Source organism: Netta rufina (genome assembly GCF_964035555.1).
Source record: "Netta rufina genome assembly, chromosome: 14".
Lineage (NCBI taxonomy): Eukaryota > Metazoa > Chordata > Aves > Anseriformes > Anatidae > Netta > Netta rufina.
The window spans coordinates 7809967-7828544 of NC_140137.1; the positions used below are offsets into that span (position 1 = coordinate 7809967).

General features: G+C 57.6%; 1 protein-coding gene across 1 annotated transcript in view; it reads right to left on the bottom strand.

Moving 5' to 3' along the window:
• Positions 1 to 2511: 2511 nt before the first annotated feature.
• SIL1 (SIL1 nucleotide exchange factor) overlaps positions 2512 to 18578 on the bottom strand; it is an 85189-nt gene continuing 69122 nt past the window's right edge. Inside the window, exons 9-11 of the mRNA XM_084295267.1 lie at positions 6235 to 6331; positions 4279 to 4443; positions 2512 to 2962 (exon numbers count right to left, since the gene is read on the bottom strand). Of these exons, the coding sequence (XP_084151393.1) occupies positions 2612 to 2962; positions 4279 to 4443; positions 6235 to 6331 (613 nt within the window). The 3' untranslated portion in view covers positions 2512 to 2611. The remainder of the gene's footprint in view (positions 2963 to 4278; positions 4444 to 6234; positions 6332 to 18578) is intronic.

Genomic DNA, 18578 nt, shown 5'->3' on the forward strand with positions numbered 1-18578 from the left:
TGCCGCCAGGCCCCGTGCACGCAGCTGGGGGCTCGGTGCCACCCCAGGGCACTGGGAGCTGGGGCGGGCTCCAGCAAAGCCCCACGGGGCTGCAGGTACCCAGAGCCATGGGGGCTCTGCACCCGCGTCCTCCAGACCTGGCCCCACCACAGACCCCTTTGGGGCAGAGGATGCAGGTCTGGGGCACGGCCACTGAGAGCAAAGCCCAGCAGCGTGGGCCGAGCACTTCAGCCAGCCTTTGCTCAGCATCTTCAGAGAGCTTCAGCATGCTTTTTGGTAAGCAATGCCAGGATTTTTTTTTTTTCATTATTTTAGGTTTTTGCTTCCTTTTAAGACCATGTTCTTCCTCCACTGCGTTCCTCTGACAGTTTGAGGGAAAATGCCAGTGGGTGTAATTATTCATAAGCTGCTCGCCGCGGCTCCCCGCCGGCTCCACGCGGTGTTTTGCTGTTACAGTGCAAATATCTGCGCCGCGGCTTATTTGCATCTGTGCGGTGCGTGCAGCTGGGTCCCCGCACGCAGGCACGTTGGAGAGCAGAGACGGGGAGGGGGAGGCGCACAGCAGCAGGACTGGGGGCTGCTTTCCCCACCGCCACTGCCTGTTTCCATATAAACCTTTAGGATTGGGGTGGGTTTTGGCCTGATTTTGGGGGCTGAGCAGGGCGGGCTGTGCCAGCTCGGTCACCCCGGTGCAGAGCGAGCAGGTGGCTGCGGTGGCGCTGGGCCAGATCCCTGCGCTCCCCCGCCGGCATCGCCCGGGGACTCGGGTTGCCCTCCCCAGGTGGCGATTGTGATCAGATTTTTATTTATTTTTACTGCTGCCTACGAACCAGAGCTCCGGCAGGGCTGGCTGGGAAACGCATCGCTGGAAAATGAAAACAAAAAAAATCATTTCTAATCCCAGCAAAGCAGCCTGAATCGAAACCCAAAAAGGGAAGGTAAAACAAAATCGATATTTGTAATTAGCCCTACTACTTAGCACTGACAACTGACAAGCCATTAGAGGTAGCCAGAAATATTTTAGCACCGAGAAGGGCTGAGAGCCTTGCAATAGCCCCGATCAATGGCCGGCACTGCTGCAGGAAGGCGCTGCCCCCCTCATACCCCTTTGCACGCTCCCCCGCTGGGCGGCCCCGGTGCTGCTGCAGGGCCGGGCTGTGGGACGGGACCAGGCCACCTTTAATTTTTATTTTTTTACTGTACTCTTCAGCAGTGGTGTTGGTAACACCAGCGCCTCAGCCCGTGGGGCGCATGAAGCCGCCGGCTGCCCCAGAGCGGGCGCAGCAGGGCTGAAACTGCGGTGCCATCCCGGAGCGGACAGCAGGGTGACTCCTTCCTCTCCTTCACCAGGGACTACGGTGGGCCCAGGCTGGTGGCCGTGGGGACCCGGTGCCTGTCCCTGAGCACACGGCATCGCCGGGAGCTCACCGCAACGTCCTGCACTGCGGGACTCACGGGGGGACTCGTTCGTTATGGGGCACTGGCTCAGTATCTCCCTTTATTCAAAAGAGGATTCAGAGCAAGGAGAGTCTGGTAAATAATGAACAAATGTCATTTTTATAACGTTCTGTGCTGATAGGGGCAGTCACCTGCAGGCCAGGAGGTGGGCAGCCAGAAGCATGGGTTTTTTTGGTTTCTTCCTCATCTGGGGAAGGACACAGAGAGGGCAGGACTTCCCTGAGCTGGCGAGGAGAGGCCCAGCCTGGGTGTACGGGAGCTGAGCCTCGAGGACAGAGAGGCTGCAACTGGAAGGGGTGCAGGAGGGAGCCGCACCGCCCCGTGCAGAAAGGAGGGGTGGGGGAACGGTGGCCCTCTGATGGCCAACTGGCAACTAGAATGGGCTCAAGTCCACCTGCTGCATGTCACCCTAGGAATCGGCATCTTGGAGCCCATCTCCAGGGACAAGAAGTATCTAAGCAACAAGAGAAGCTGGTTTCTCACAGGGCTGGCCCATGGCTGCACCACGCCAGGCCCTGAGGCGATGCTCTGGGACCCCGAGTGCCCCCGATGCGCAGGTCTCCGAGCAGGGGGGGCTGGGAGCTGCAGAGAGGGGCTGGTGGGGTGGCAGGACTCAAAGCCACCCCGCTGCAACCAAGGGACCAGCGAGTCCTGCTCTGAGCGAAGGCTGGAGCAGAGTTCCCAGAGCCCCTCGCCCAGCGTCTCACAGAAACACCACTCAGGCCTCCCAGGTGAGCACGGAACCCAAAGGCAGGCTGTGCTCACACAACCCCAAAGCAGGCTGTGCTCGCCCCGTGCTGCGATGCACCGTGCAGCACCCTGCAGGTCACAGGCACTCTGCAGGCCAGACCGAAGGCAGAGCCCCAAAGCCCTCAGCACCCGAACAGTCCTGCAGGAAGCGCTCAGCCGTTCGCATTAGGGACCCGGCCAGAGGACAACAGGCAGTGTAAGGTGAAACTCTGCCCCAGCCCTCCGTGACCAGAGGTGTTCCAATTGAAACAAGCACGCCCCGACGCTCGCAGTGACGCCGCGGGCACAGCTGTGCAGGGCGGGAGCTCGGTTAGCCCGGCAGTTTATTCAGAATGCCTTTACACAGGAGCCCATCAAATGCCCCCGGTGTCCTGAATTAGCCAAAATGCCGTTCCCGCGCTGTTCATGCCAGCTCCTGGATGATGGTGTTGACGGAGCCGAGGAGCTCCTGGAAGTAGCCGTCCTTGTCGCCGTCGCTCCGCTCCTGTGCCGCCAGCTCCTCGTACTCGCTGCGCAGGAGCCCGAGGGTGGTGCCGAGCGCCCGGTCCCCGCGGTAGCGCTCCCTGCAGAAGGCCATCAGCACGCCCAGCAGCTGCAGGACCTTCTCCCGGGCGTCGTGCTCCGGCAGGGCCAGCAGCTTGGAGCCCACCGCGCACCAGTCCTGCTCCACCAGCGCCGGCACCAGCCTGACCTGCCGGTACTGCTGCAGCTTCTCTTCCGCCTGCTCACCATGCTGTGGGGCCTCGAGCAGCATCTGTGGGGAAGGGCAACAGGCAGGGGGTGTTCATGTACTGGTTAACTGCTCCCGGAGAGGTGCCTTGCAGCCCCAAAACCCCACCCCGGAAGGTGACCTGTGGTGGGAACACGAGGGTGGCCACGAAGTGGTGGCCCCGGGAAGCTGTCAGTGCCTGGAGACCCTGGTGGCACGGGGAGGGGACTCGGGGGAGAGCCCTGTAAGGCCTTCAGGACTGATGGGCTGGGCACGGGGGAATAGCAGGGACAGCACCAACTCTCCCTCCCTTCTCCTGGTCCTCGAGAGGGCTCCCTGCTGAGCTCCGTTTGTGCATCAGCCATGCAGGGCTTGGAGGGAAAAAAATGGAAGCAGGAGGCAGAAAACAGCCGTGCAGCCCGTCTGCTCTCCGTGCTGTGATGCAGGGAGCTGGCACTCACCACGGCTGATGTTAGTTTACGATTTTAAAACCAGATTTTCACCCAGCCCACTCTGAATCTGCCGACCCCGCTTGGCCCAGCCCCGCGCCCTGCCAGGCTGGAGTTTTCTCCCATTTTCTCTGCAGGCTCTAAAAGCGCGGGGGCTGTGAGTTATTGGCTGGGAGGCGGCATTCCCAGACTGAAGGGCAGTGAAAATCATTGTTTTAACATAAAACCGAGAATCTGTAGGGCCTGCAGATTGCCTCCAGCCAGAGCGAAGCTGGGAACAGATGGGGCTGCCAGAGGTAGGGCCGTACAACGCGCCACACGGGCAAACGGCGCCGTTACGGCACAGGGCCCGCGGCCCTGCCCCTCGCTGCAGGCAGACAAACGGGAGGGCTGCACGCCACAGCCAGCACCTGGTAAGATTTCAGACCCACCAAAATGATTTGCACCTTTCCAAACTCTCCCGGAGAACAACTGTTTCAAACCACAGACGTTTCTCCTGAAACCCGAGCGCTGCAGCAGCGATAATCTGCAGGGCAAATTGGCTATAAACAGCGCGCGAGTGGATTTAATTTCCATTCTCTGGAGTAAGGGAAACGCGCAGACTAAATAACAAACGATGGCAAGGCAAAGCGGTTTTTAAACTGACATTTGCAGCGGTAATCCAAGGTATTGGGAAATAAACCAGGGAAGGCTGCGGGCTCGGCTCCAGGGCAAGCCTCGAGGCGGGCACAGCCCCCGCCAGCAGCCGGGGCACGGCCACCGCCGCTCTGCGAGCTCTGCGCTGATGGCAGCAGCTCCTGGGGAGCTCCACGGGCCCAGCTCCTGCTTCTCCTGCCCTGTGCTCTGCTTTAGAAACCCCCCCGGGAGACCCAGGGCCGCCGGTTAACTGCACACCACGGTTGGTGCCCTCACCTTCTCCACGATGAGGTCGTAGAGCAGCGTCACCACGCGCACGTGCAGCGCCTCCGTCCCCTTCTGCCTGAAGAGGCCCCGCAGCACCTGGAGGCCGCCCAGCTTGAGGAACTGCTGCTGGGCGTAGGGGAAGTGCCTCAGCATGGAGCACAGGGCGAAGAGAGCCTGGAGAGGGGACAGAGAGGTCCGTCAGCCGCCCGGCCCAGGAGCAGCGGCACGCAGCCAGGAGGGATGTCCCCTCAGGACCCCAGGGGCACCCCTGCCTCCCCGCACAGCCCTCGGTGCCAGCCACTCGCTCCCCCGGGGCTGTCACTGTCAGCATCAGCCCCCGCGGCCCCGTGGCCAGCTCCTGGACTGACCCAAAGCCATCGGGTGCTGCAGCTCTCAGTACAGATGCTGGCTACAGGCTAAAATGGCAGGACAGGACGAAGAGAGGCACCGGCACTCGTGCACTTGTCTCCGTGCCCTTAGTGGCCGGGGTTGACGCCGAGAGGGCAATTAGGGGCCAAGTGATGGATTTTGATGACCGAGGTTCCCAAAGGTGACAGGGGAAGGGCTTGACAAGGCGCCTGGGCTGACAGCAGCCTCGGGGCAGGGCCGTGGTGGTGCAGGGACAGGGAGCGGGGACCTGGGCACGGATCCTCCCCTCGGCACCGCCAGCGACCCCGGCCCCCCGCTCGCTCCCTGCGGACGGATCCGAGCTGACAGCCACTGCTTCCCCGCTCCCGTTTGTTCCTATTTTACATCTCCTGAGTTGCCTGCGGGGTATCAGTGGATGTTTCCGTCTCCTTTTTGACCACAGGCCAAAGGACCGGGGAGTGGGGAGATGCGCTCCTGGCCTCACTGCGAGCATCGGTGCGGAAAAAAACCCCGGGGCTTGGGCACCGACGGGGCACGGGGCTGCTGGCCCGCAGGGAGGCTGGGGACAGTACGTGGCATGGGAACCCGCAGTGGGAATCCAAAGCTTTTGTCCTCCTGGAAAAGGAGATCCAGCTGTGCCCTTGAAGGCTCTAGCTATGCCTGCAGAGGCTGACGACACCCACCTCAACTCTCGCCTTCCTCCAGCTGCTGCCAGCAGGACTCATTTGGGCTCGCTGGGAAGAATCAGCCCATACCCACACTGAGGGGTTGGGGAGGTGCTGGTGGGGACATCCGCACCCCAGCCAGCCTTCCCTCCCCAAAATGAGCTGCGGGTTGATCCCCGGGGACTCCAAGGAGGAGTTTCTGAGCACGCAGCTCCCCGTGGGGCACCGCTCCCACCCGATTCCCCACGGCCTGTTCCAGGGGGAGGACATTTGCCACGGACTGGAGGGGAACACGTCTGCGGGCGCTCCTTGTTCCAACAGCAGCAGCACACCGCTGCTAACAGGTGCGTGGAAGATGGATACGAGAGCGGTGAGCTCCCTCGCCCTGCCGAGTTCCCTCTCGCGGGAGGTCACCGTGTTAAGTGGTGGGGCTGGATTTTCAGAAGACGGCAGAACATTTTATGGCCAATAAACACCGGCGGTGTCGCACGCTGAGGCAAGGCTAATTAGATCTCATGCTCCAGGGAGCACGGCGGGGATGGCGGCGGGGAGGCGAGCGAGGAATCCCCCGGCCCGACGGACAGCGCTGCACATTTGGCCGGGGGCTCCCTGAGCTGCTCGCCTGGCTGCAAAGCCTCCGCTGCCGGCCACTGCTGCAGGCAGGACGCGGGGCTGGCTGCGGCAATTAGCTCCTTCCAAATGGCAGCTCCTGCCTCTGCCGGCCTCTGAGCCCCGTGCCTGCTGCGGGCACCCCAGCCTTTCCTCCCGGCAGGGCTGCGGCATCCAGCCCGGCCCCGAGGTGGGGACGCGCACTGCGGGGAGGCTGGGAGCCACCGGGGTGCCCTGGGTGAGCAAACGCCCCCCCAGTGCGGGTGTGGGTCCCTGCAGAGTGAACATGGCTGGGCCCAGAGGCGCTTCCCTGCTCGCTCACCTTCTTCTTGACAGCCTGGGGTTGCTCCGTGGCCAGAATGACCAGCAGCTTCTGCAGCGCCCCGCCCTCGATGGCTTCTATCTGGACTTTGGGGTTACTGCAGAGAAAAACACACACAAAAGGCAGGTCACACACGGGGACAGCAACAAGAGGTGGCTGAAGCGATGGCAGTGCCCATGGGGCCGTGCTGGGCCATTGGTGCCACCCCGTGTCCCACTCCTTTTCCCAGAGAGGAGCCCTCCTCCCCTGTGTGTCCCTTGCATGTCCCACTCCTTAACCCCACTGTTCTGTTGTGCATCTGCTCCCCAGCAGCCTTTTGTCTCACTCCTCGCCTTCCCCTTCCCGCACGCTCCTGGCTGCCCGTTAACGTGCTGACCGACACGCTGCTCTCCACCTGCCCACGCTGCAGCACAGCCGTGCCCCGGCCTCACCTGGGGAAGGGCCTGCTTGTGCCCTGGGCCTCTGAATCACAGCCTGGGCTCCCCACACACACATCCACATCAAGCTCTCCTCCTCAGGGACTATAAAAGGCGGAATTCATCCCTCTGCCTGCAGGAACCAGGCTGGGTGCGCAGGGCCACCCCAGCACCGCGCGGGGCAAGGCGATGCCAGGTGGCCCCGTGGTCCAAGGAGGACCCAGCACTCAGCCCCTGCCCACCTCTGAAGCAGCGATTGCACCGCAGCCTGTGGGTCCCCACAGGATTTTCCACCTCAGCACGGTGGAAGTGGTGGCTGCGATGGCATCTCCCGGTCACAGCGGGCGAATGGCACCAGCCCCAAACTCCTCAGCTGCCCCAGGCCCAGGGCAGCTCTGCCCCGAGCACCGCCACTGCCCCAGCTCCAACAGCACCAAACGCCAGCGAGGGTAACGCACGGGGACGTCCTGCAGCATCAGCCCAGCCCCGGCGACTTCTCCCCTTTCCCCAGGGTGAAGCTGGAAGGAGCACGAGGTGGGAGCCGAAGCACAGCTCTCGGGGACCTGTCTGACAAAGCCCAGCAGGCACCAGGTGCTGCGTGTGGCACTCGCCACAAAAGAGTCTCAAAGAAGGAGGATCTGCCCCGGGGAAGCGAAGGAGCCCTGCATCTCCCTTCTGTGTGGCTGAATTTAAAAGCCAGACACATTCAGGGCTTTGGAGCAGGCTCCTTTGGGAGCCCAGAGACACGAAACCCAGACAGGCTGTGCTGCAAGCCAGGCAGGGGGAGGAAGGGTTTTTTTTCCAGCTCTGTTTTTCCAGCAGTGACAGCTTTGGTCTCCACCTTTCCGTGCGGGGGGACTGTCTTTGATTCTGCTCTGAGCTTTCCAGCACAATCACAGTGCAGAGCCCTGCGCCCTGCCTGGCACACTCAGCACTGGGGCTCCATGACCAGGAGGGGTGTGAGCGCTGCATTCCCAGCTCCCAGGGAGGAGCCGGCAACTCTGGCACGCAGAAAATCCAACTTCTGATCCTAAAACCCCCTCGAATTTCCCATTGAAGTTGCTCTGGGCAAGGGAGAGCAGGACGGGGCTGCGGGCGGGCGCGTTTGTGAGCGCAGCTGCACCGCGAGGAGCCCCGCGTCTGCTGCAGAGCTCTGAGGCCAGTCAGGAAAACTGGGGTACCGAGGCTCTTTTGTCACATCTCCCGTCTAAAATAAATAATAAAAAAAGCACAGCAAGGGATATAACTGAAAAATTGGTACGCCTTTTAATGCTTGGCTGGTCACCTGGAGTATTAGATCTAATTAAAATCTCTGAACCATGGCGGTTTTGCCAAGGAGAACCTCGAGAGGTGAGGCAGCCTTCCTGGCGGGTGGGTGTGCTGCTCCCTTTTCAGTGTTTCTGTTGCTTAATGTCTCCGCTATCAATAGTCCACTAACAAAAAGCTCATTTGAGGGTTTTGGAAATTCAGCACAGATTTGTACAAATTACACTGTCAAGCCCAGGGAGAAGCAGCCCGAACAAAATAAATACAATGAGGCAGCGCGCGGGCTGCGAGCACAGGAAATTCAACCTGTGCTGATCTGCGAGCAGATAAGGGGATGCTGGCATCAGCACGGGAAGCTGCTGAAATGAAACGCTGAGGCCGGGATGGAGACGGAGCACAGCCTGTGCCCAACACCCACGGGGACAGCCTGAGGTCTGGGTGTCCGCGGCTGGGATCAGCTCCTTGGGCAGGCGACCAGAGGTTCTCAGCGCTGGGATTCATCCACCCCAGATCATGCCAGCTCCTCTGACCTGCCCCGACACGGCCACCAGCCCCCCTTGGTAAGGATCCTGGACAGCACACCCCATTCCCCAGGGCCCAGGCTGTGCTCTGCTCTCCTCCTCGTGCTTCCACACCCAGCCCAGGCCAATTCTCCATCCAGCACCGCACAGCCCTGCTGCCTGCAGGCTCCGTGGAGCTGCCACGCGGCGCAGTGAGCTCTGCAGAGGGCTGAGCTGCCACCAGCACTGCCCCACGCAGCGCTGCGGGTGGGACGGGTCCCGTTGGCCACAAGGCAATATTGAGGCTTCCCACTGCTGCCTCCTCCCTGAGCCCCCGGAGCTGTGTCTTTGCCTAGCACGAATTGAATGCCCCGTTTTACCAGCCCAGCCCATTCTTGCTCCCTGGCTGGAGGAGGGGGACTGTGCCCTTTGGCTGAGGGAGGAAAAACAAAAGCAGGGAAAGAAAGCAAAGAACCCCCTGCCATCTGAGCCTGCCTGCTGCAGAAGGAAGCACTCCGTTTTCTGCCAGTTTATATTTCACTGTGCTGGAGTTATAACTTCCCACAAGGGGCCAGAAATTATTACAGGCAAGGCCTGCTTGCCAAAAAACACCGCAAGCCTCCACAGCACGCAGAGAGGGGAGAAAAGGCAGTAACAGAGAGCTGCTCAAGGGAGGCTGGGGCTGTGCCCGATGCTGGGTGGCCAGTCCTGCCCTGGGGGGCACCAAAGGCAGCAGAGGAGCCCCAGCAGCCATCGGGTCAGGCTGTTTGCTCCAATCTGCCTTTTTTCTTCTCCTAGAGCATTTTGTGGAAGCCACAAGGCTGTAGGACGGGGCTGAGCGGCCGATGAGCCACCAGTGAGCATCGAGGTGCAGCTGGCAGCAGGCTTTGGGGCCGGGGCCGCTGCTCCTGCACATCCAGCACAGAAACAGCTCCTGTTGTGCTGGAGAACGGATTTAACAGCCCTGTATCTGTTAAGGAATGCCCTCCCACTATCACCTCGCCCAGCCTTGATCCTAGGGTGACCCAGAGCGCACAGACCCGAAGGAGACTTCTCCAAGTTCCTCCAGAGCGCACGTTCGGAGGGCATGGGAAGACTGAGAAGCAGCAGCACAGCCCCGAGGCAACAGCGGCTCTCCAGTTGGATGGGAGCTTGCAACACAGCAGCAAAATTAGATTTAAATTAAAAAAGAAAAAAAGAAAAGCCAAGCGGTGTGGAGGGGCTCGGGGACTCAGAAGCACAGAGCAGGGCGGGCAGGCAAACGCCCTCATCTCTACTGCTCCGGCAAGGACACACGGAGAATATTTATTTCTCGGGCTGCTTATTGCCGAAGTGATGCACCAGCCGCACAGAGCAGAAAGGAGCCCCTAAACCAGGGCTGTCTCCCTGCTCTGAGCCTCCTGCCGAAGCCAGAGCACAAAGAGGTGAGGGTGGGGGTGCTCCTGCCCTGCCTCCCCGCCGAGACGCGCGGGGTGCTGAGCGGGGTACCAGGACGCGTGCCCTGAGCTCGGGCTTTGATGAAAGCGCGGCGTGGTGGTGAAGAGGCATGATAATCACCGGGCGAGACAGCACTTAATGGGTCTCTTGTCTCTTCAGAACCAGCAGTCTGTGATACCGCGTGGGAAATCAAAGCCAAGGATCAAAGTCTGTGAAGCAGCCTAAAAAATTTAGTACCGTCTATTTAGCCTGCGCTGCGAGCGAAGGATCAGAAGGAGGCAGGGAAGCAGTGCAGCTTCGCTTGTCCTCCCCGGCATTTGCTCTAACGAAGCACACGACAGCGCCCCAGCCCTCTGCTCGCAGGACTGCGACGTGCTTTGGGGCTGCGACCGCTCCCAGGGGGGCTGCAACACAGCCCCGAGCCTCGCAGGGCTCTGGTGCCTCTCCAACCCGGCTGGGAAGTGGAAAGGCGCTGGAAAAGGGCATTTCTGAGAGCACTGGGAACTGAAAGCCACACCAGCAGGGTCACACATGAAAAGGCCAACAACTTTTCCGAGAGGCCTCCGCGTCTGGAGGCTTTCTGACGGCTCTGGTGTGAGCAATAACGTTACGATTACCCAGCCACGCAGACACGGACAACACTGGCTGCTACAACAGCACTGCTTAAAGGTTTGTCTGGAGGCAGTAACTCCAGCCTTGACTGCAGCTGTAGGTCTGCGACTCTGAGTAAGAACCGAAAGGAGATGCTGGATGACAAACTGCTTGCTAATCCCTCTGCAGCCGGATTCTGGGCTGCAGCTTTAAGGGCAAAAAGCACGGAAATGGTCTGGGTGAGAAGTGGCACATGCAGAGCGCGCACTTTGCCATTGCGGTCCGAGCTACAGCATGAAATATTCCCCTTGGAAACGGCTGCACCGCAGTCACCACCAGCTCAGCCACAACTCAAGTGCCGTGCTCCCGAGGGTCCCCAGGTGGTGGGAACGGGCTGGCCGAGCGCTCCCAAAGCCTTTCCACAAAAAAAAAGGCTCCACTCCTCGCCTCCTGCACGTGGCAGCTCCAATAGGGCCGTGAGCCCGCAGCTCCCCCGCTACGTACAGGTTGGCCACGTCCCTTTCTGAGCTGTGCTGGTAAGAGGCAGCTCAGCACAGGGAATCGTGCAGCCCCCAGGCTGGGGACACCACCGCAGGATGCCGCCCCGGCAGCCCGCTCCTGCCACGGCACCAAGCACACGGCGCTGAAGCGCAGAGGGGGGAATCTCTTACAGAAATACACATCCAGCACGGAGATTTTCCACTATTGCAGGGTCTCACGCTATGGAGGAGGAGGTGGGATGGCTGCAGGCACGGCAGGAGGGTGCTCAGCCAGCCCCAGCCCTGGGCAGGCTGCCTGCACCCGTGGGAGCAGAGGAGGTGGCGGGGAGCACGTGCACCCCGAGGCCCGCGGGTGGCACAGGTGCCCCAGAAAGGCTGTGCTCTGAGCGCCGGCCCAAAGCCCAGCTCAGCACAAAGGCCTTCAGAGGTATAACTTGAGGAGATTAAAAACCCACCCAGCAAAATGGAGCCCTAAGTAGTTGCGCCGATCAAAACAGAGCGGAGAAGAAAAGTGGGGGTGAGGGGGGAAAACCTGACAAAAGGAAAACTAGGTTTCAGCAGGCAACACAATACAACAATTTCGTATGAAAGATGTGAGGCATAAAAGAGATGTTAGATGTTCAAAAGCGCAGAATATAGGAGAGACATAAAAAAAAAAAAACCCTGAGAAGATGAAAATCTCCACTTCAATGCAATGCTGCCTTCTCACTTTCTACCAAGCCAGGCGCTCATCGCGGTAGCGGGGGAGCAGCAGCGTCCCTGCGAGAGCAACGTGTGTCAACGTGACATAATGGATTACATAGATGCAAGCGTGGTTTTTAATGAGCAATTAGGTTATTGAGTATTTGTTGCTAAGAGGAGAAAAGAACTGCAGAGAATAAGTTGGAGCTGAGTACGTGATTGTGTGGTTTTGATGGGCTAATGCGCTGCTTAAACCGAGGGAGCATGATTCATGCCATCAGTGCAGAAATAGCACCGAGAGCGGCTGGAAAAGGTGGGGAACCTTGGCTTGCTACCTGCGTCCCAGATAACGAGCTGAGCCATCTCCTGGTGGTGTGAGCCCTGCGATGTCCCAGCTCAAGGCAGGCTGGCTCTGAGGTCCTGCTGCGGACAAGACCTCCATGCCCGGACTGAGCGACGTGGAGATGAACCAGGGTGAGCTCTGCTCTGCTTTGAGCTGGAACACGGCACTTACCCAACGTGAGGCCCTTTGCAGAGAATTGAGGAACGAGTCCCAGCCCCAGCATGAAGCAGAGCTGCTTTACGTGGTGCTTCCAGGGTCGAGAGCCGCCGAGAGCCCCACGTGCCCGCTGCTGGCCTCGGCGAGGAGCCCAGAGCAGGCGAAGGCAGGCAGGCCAGTATTTTGGAACAGGGAACAATTAGACAAGCTGCAGTGCCATAATGTAGCGTAACAGATGGATAATTAGATTTACACAAAGAGCTGTAAAAGTAATTAAATAAAGAGATGGCATGGTGAATCTGAACGCCCCTGGGACGCAGCGCCCCAGGTGTGGGGAGCCAAAGCCCAGCACCCGCTGGGGTCACTGCGAAGAGCAGAATGGCCCAAAGCACAGCAGCTTCAGAGAGGGGCCAGGAGAAGGCAGAAACCACGCCTGCGCCAAGGGAGAGCTGCAGCGAAGCAGTAAAACCCCTCTTGCTCCTCACCTCGCCATGCAGCAGACTGGAGAAGCGAATACCGGGTGTGGACAATAAAATCCTAGGTGCCGTAATAAAACCAGCCACGGCAGGTTGCTCTGCTAAACGCTCACAAACAGCAGGACGGGCTGTGTTATATCTGAGACAGAAAACAAAAAACCAGGCTGGGGATCACAACGGCAGCAAACCAAGCGTGGGCAGGAAAGCCAACATCTCGGCACGGGTGACGCTCCCGAGGACACCCCGGAGCATCTTCTCCCGTCCCTCACACCACTTCTCCGAGCTGCTGGGCTGCGCAGGGCACTGCTCACCTCCAGCTCCCACCGACGCCAGGGCAGACGGAGCCGTCAAGAGCCTCAAAGGCGAGCTCAGCTGCCATGAGTTTAATCAAAGGCCCGCCGCCGCTGCTGTGATGAAAAGCTTCGGGATTCTCGGGGGGCTATCAACTTCATCCTGTCAGCCCAGAGCAGGAAAGGAGATGAAACAGCTCCGTGAGCGTCAGCACACCTTCCCTGCCCTGCTGATGGTGAAGGACGGGCCTGGGCACCCTGCTCCAGAGCGTGTTGTGATTTAGGGGTGCACCAGGGGCCTCACATCCCCTCCACGACGAGCAGGGAAATACCTTTTGCTCCCTTCCAGCACGACGTGTGAAATTACCGATCCTCCTCAGGGGGTACGAGCAAGTTCTCCATGGTGCATGGAGAAGGACATCACAGAAACTCCCCTCGGTGCTCAGTCATCCAAAGTGATGCTTTGTTTTGAGGCATAAATCAACCTTAAGGCTCCATGTGCCACGCTTACAAAACAATATGCATTCCTGAAAGCCTGTTATTTTACTGTAGGTCAAACGCATCTCGTTGCCCGAGGATGGGTTTTGTTTCATAGGAGGCTGCACTAATAAAGAGCGAGTGTTGTTCTATGAGGGCAAAACTCATTTATTTCCACGTAATTTTAGCCATAGCCGGCAAAAAATGTCTTGATTTCTTTTCAGAATCACAACGCAGCACGGAACGAGAACAATATCGCAGGATTAATGCCATGTCCTTGAGTTCATCCAGTGCTTTTCATCAGAGACACTTCAGAGCCCTCCCTGATTTATAGACGGGGAAGCCCAAGCGCTACCAGGAGCACCAGCAGCAGCCCCGGGATGCGGTGGGAACGCCGGCTCCTGCACCATAGCCACTGCTCATCCTGCACTGCCACCTCCCTCTTTTCCTTCTTCACCCTCCTTTTTGCCACTCCATAGCCCTGGTGTGACAAGCAGGAGATGTCCCCTCTGGCCAGGGCACCAGCCATCTCCTGAGCTTGGGTTCCTGGTGCTGCTGCTCCAGGTCACGGCTCCCAGGCCGTGCAGAGCTGCTGGGGAGCTCCCTGCACGCCTCCAGCCTCCACATCTCAGCTGGCCCGGGGCGGTGGGGAAGGCAGGAGCAGCCAGCAGGTCCCTCTGAGCTCTGTGCTGCTGCTGGAGGCCCCCTGAGCAAGGCCTTCTGAAACAGCACCTCGCAGTCAGGCAGCTTTGCAGCCCTGCCAGATCTGCCAGTTCACACTGCGTGCCTTGAATTGTGCTCTAAATTACTCAAACAGTTACACAAAGCCTATTGCCATGCCTTAGGTAACGCAAAATGCTGTAAAAACCTGTCTGCAAGCCCCAGGAGAAGAAAGCCTCCGTGCTTCCCGCTGGGCTCCGAGCACTCGGGCTTGTACCCCGAGTGGCAGCGAGCACCTGGAAGGTGGCTTGAGGCTAAGACCTCTGGTTGTTACTCTAGTTATTTGTTTGCTTGCTCATTTGAGCTGATTTTTCTTTAAGACAAGTGTTAATAATTAAAAAAAAAAAAAAGCATTTGCCTGGCTCGTCCCTGCTGGGACCGCCGAAGGAGCGCACAGGCTCTCTGCAGCTCCTGCGGGAGACGCGAGCAAAGTGTGAGAACAGGCACTTCGCTTCCCTCCCTCCACAGCATCTCCGAGCTGCTCTGTCCTATTTTAACCCTGCCATCTGTTTCTCAGCTCTCTGCATTCCTCTCGTAACCGCCGAAGCTCTTGCCTTGCATCTAGCAAATCTCTCCATCGGCGACCACCCTTTCTTTCTGCCCCCGAGCACCTCCCGGTGCCGCGTCCGAGGGTGCACCACTGCTGGCTCCTGCACAAGGATCAGCTGAACACCTCCACGCCTGGTTCCCATCTCTCCTGCTCGCTCTAAATGTGAGGGGAGATGCTGGATCACAAGAAGAATCTCACCCATTACAATTGTCATGTTTTCAACTTTGGCTGTTCCCAGTCCCACCGGGTTTAGCGGAGCGCTATTAGAATCATTTTAAACCAGAAAACTAGATTTGTTTCACTGAGTCATAATTCAGAACCGAGACTCTGCTCCATTTACAAAAGCAAATCACCATCTCGCAAATGCCAAGCACAGAGAATTGCAGCTCCAAAAGAGAAGCCTGGGGAACACTTCCAGCAGGGAAAAAGGAGATAAAACTGAAAAGCTGCATTTGCAAACCCTGCGAACCTGTATTATCATTATTATTTCTTCTAATAAACACCAAGTGTGACCCGTGGAATAACAGTTCCCAGATAAATCCAATGAACCAGTTCTGGATCAAGGGACTTCCAGGCATTAACAGAGGGAGAGCAACAGTAGGGTTTTCTGTCCCAGGAGCAGCACTGCGATGCTGCAGGGCAAGACCATGGGCTCTTCAAGCCAGTTCCTGGGTGGGAAGCCCTCGAGGAAAATTTGGGAGTGACAGAAAGCACCAGTAATTCTTTCTGCTTTCTGATTCATCCCTACTCAAACACCCACATACCATGGCAGAGGAGGCTGGAACTGCTACATTTAGGATGACATTTAAAATCAAGGTTGTGCTGCTGATGGTCATTAAAAATCCAACAGTATTTTTCAGAAACAAGTGGGTACTCGCGTCGGTGTCCCTGCCAAATATCAGCACAGCAGTAATTTTTCTTGTAGCTTCAGCTGAAAGATAAAGGAAAATTGCACCCACCTATAATTACTGTTATTATTGTTGTTGTTGTTTTTCAAACATTTACTATGTACCTTTCTATTTTCCAAATATAAAATAAGACAGAGACATTCCCCCAAACCTTTCTAAGTGTTAGATACATCTCACTTACCATTAGACACCTAAAATTAAGATATCTAGCTTCACTGAGCTGCCTAGGCTCCCTCGGTAGCATGTTCCAATCTGCAGCCTGTACATCCCCAGAGAACCAAACTGCTCCTGGATTTCCAAGGAGCCTGCCCAGGCTAACCCAGAAAGACAAATCTACAGCCAAAAGCTTTGGATTGTCTCTGCAGGGGTCTGTGTTCATTTTATTTGATTTTATTAAGTTTCTGAGGAATGTGGTGACCAGCAGTGAGCAGAAAAAAAATGCCCTACCCTGGGGGAGCTGGGGCTGTCCTTAACTCCTGCCTTATAATGATGCTTTGTCTTTTGGAGGCATCTCTCTCCTGGTTGGAGATGGAGCCTGGACACTTGGCTCAGGTGGATACACGTGGGAAGACTGAAGCTTGGTGGTGTGGAGCCCATCTTCAGAGAAAGGGCACTAGAAATAACTAGGAATGCCTGAATCAAGCTGTCAAGGAGTTACAGTGACCAAGCTAGCTAACAAAATACGTTAATAAAGCAATGAACGAACATCTGTATATAAAAAACAAAGAAACACAGCTAAACTGAACGCTCAGAAAGGGCAGGAGCAAGGAGGGGAAGCACTTTCAGAAGGGAACTTTTGCATAAAAGATGCAGCGGAATAAGGCACTTATGGCAGGAGAGGGGAATCTCAGCAGCGTGTCCTACATCAGTGGGATGGAGAGAAGAGACACCTCGACACAGAAAGCCAACGTGCCAATTAAGTTTTCATGACCTTAATGGCATAGACAAAAACGCCTCCTCTGCCACGGTGATGGAGGGAGCCGACAGATGGGCTTAGCCTGGGGATGAAATGGTTAGGAAAAGCCAGGAAGATCTTGAGATGAGCACTACTGGTGCATTGGAGGGCAATTGTGGGTACCAGAGGTACGTTCACCAGGACAGGAGCTAAGGGCTTGATCACCGGGGCAGGAGAAATCTCCGAGGGCTGAGAGGCGCCGTGGAAGATGCGAAGCCTGGATTCAGAAACAGCTTGAGCGTGAAGGAGGAAGCGGGGTTCAATTTATTCAACACTCTGGAACTGTGGAAAGACATACGCTACCCAAATGTTAGCTGCGACGATCACTTCCCACTGTCAGACGCTGTTAGGGGAGGACGGGAAGGTGACACAACCAGGAGTTCACACATGTGCTGCGAAGGCGCAGGAGGAGGGAACACTTGCCAGGATTGCCGGGACGGTAATACTCCAGTTGGTCACAGCCTAGTAAACAAAGCTGGGTTTGCATTTCCACCTGCATTGGTCAGGGGAGGAGGGAGGGCAGCGACTGCCCCACGGAGCCGTCACGGACACGCACACAGCGCCGGGTGGTCTCCGCCTGGTGCTGGGGGCCGCGGGGTGCTGTGCCGACCTGCAGAGGCTGCGGATGCTCAAGGGAACCACTTCAGACACCAATGCACCTTGACTGATGCTCCCTGCCTGCACGGACATTCGTCAGGCCACACAGGAGCACCAGGGGTGTCCCCTTCCAGCACCCCTCAGCCCGGCACGCGGCAGTCGCGCTGATCTCAGGCCCCTCGGGCAGGGGAGGCTGCCACGGCCTGCAGCTGAGCACACAAACCCTGCGAGATGGGGAGCCGCCTGTTCCGTGCTAATGACTAACGACACGAGTGCATCATCCTCCCGTGGCCATCCCCTCAAGTGTGAAAACCTGGCCTCCTTCCCGAGCGGAGCTGCTGTTGCTTCCCGCAGACAACATCCGTCAGCGACTCGTGATGAAGAGAGCAGGATCCGCACACCTCCTGCCTTCCTCCGTCCTTCCTTTTTCCCCCCCCAGCAACGAGGGCACCAGCTGGAGACCAGCCCCGGGAGGATTTGTAGGGCCTTTTCCCCTCCCTTGCCTCACTGGCTGGCTTTCTGCCTTGCCCCAAAGCTGGTGGCACCAAGTGGCACCCGCAGCGCGGGGCGAGGCATCCCACCAGGTCAGCACAGCGACTGCCTCCTTCCTGCTTCCCTTCTGCCTGCTGCACAAAACCTAGGGAAAAACAACCTCAATTTGAGCTCAGCTGATCGATGTGAAATTCAGCAGTGGGTCTCATCTGCTCCTCACCCCCAGGAGGGAGCGCTTGGCAGTAGGGGTAGGAGACAAACCAATTATCACGTTGGGAAATGGAACTTTGCTTTTTGGTCAAGTCCATCTTGCAAAACTACCGTGTAGCTCAAATTCTCTCCCTTTTGTGTGCTTTCGCTGTAAATTCCCCAAATCCGGCACAAATCTTCCAGCGTGTTTGCCCTGGGATAAATCTGGGCAAGCTCCCGGTCCTCAGAAGCTGATCCACGTTGACGTCCTTCACGCCGCGCCGTGACAGCTCGTGGCACCTAATGCCTTCGGCAATCTGGGCCCCCTTATTTATGGCAATGGCCCTCCCCGTTCCACCGCACAAATCTGGGGCCCTACAGCTGACTGGGGACACATTACTTCTTCCTGAAATGTAGGCCACAAAGCCATTTTAGTTCTGCTTTTGCTTGTAAATCAGGGGCTTACATATGTAATTGGCCTAAACCGTAAGAGCAAACAACAGCAGTGGTAGCACAGTGCCAGCAATTATTCATGCCTATAATAAACGCCTGTAAAATTGAAAGCCAGCCTTTAAAAATCTGGCTCCTAACTGCACATACAAAAAAGACAAAAAACTCATTTGCAGGGCTTGGCCAGTGGAGTTTTTGGTGTGGGGTTAGAGGCTGAGAGGGTTGGGATTTTTTTTTCCCCTTTTTAATTCTTTAAAAACATCGCTCACACCTACGTTCAGGTCAGGGATTATTTTGGCTGCATTTCAGAGTTTCGGAGTAAACCCAGTGACGTGCACGGAGGACAAATC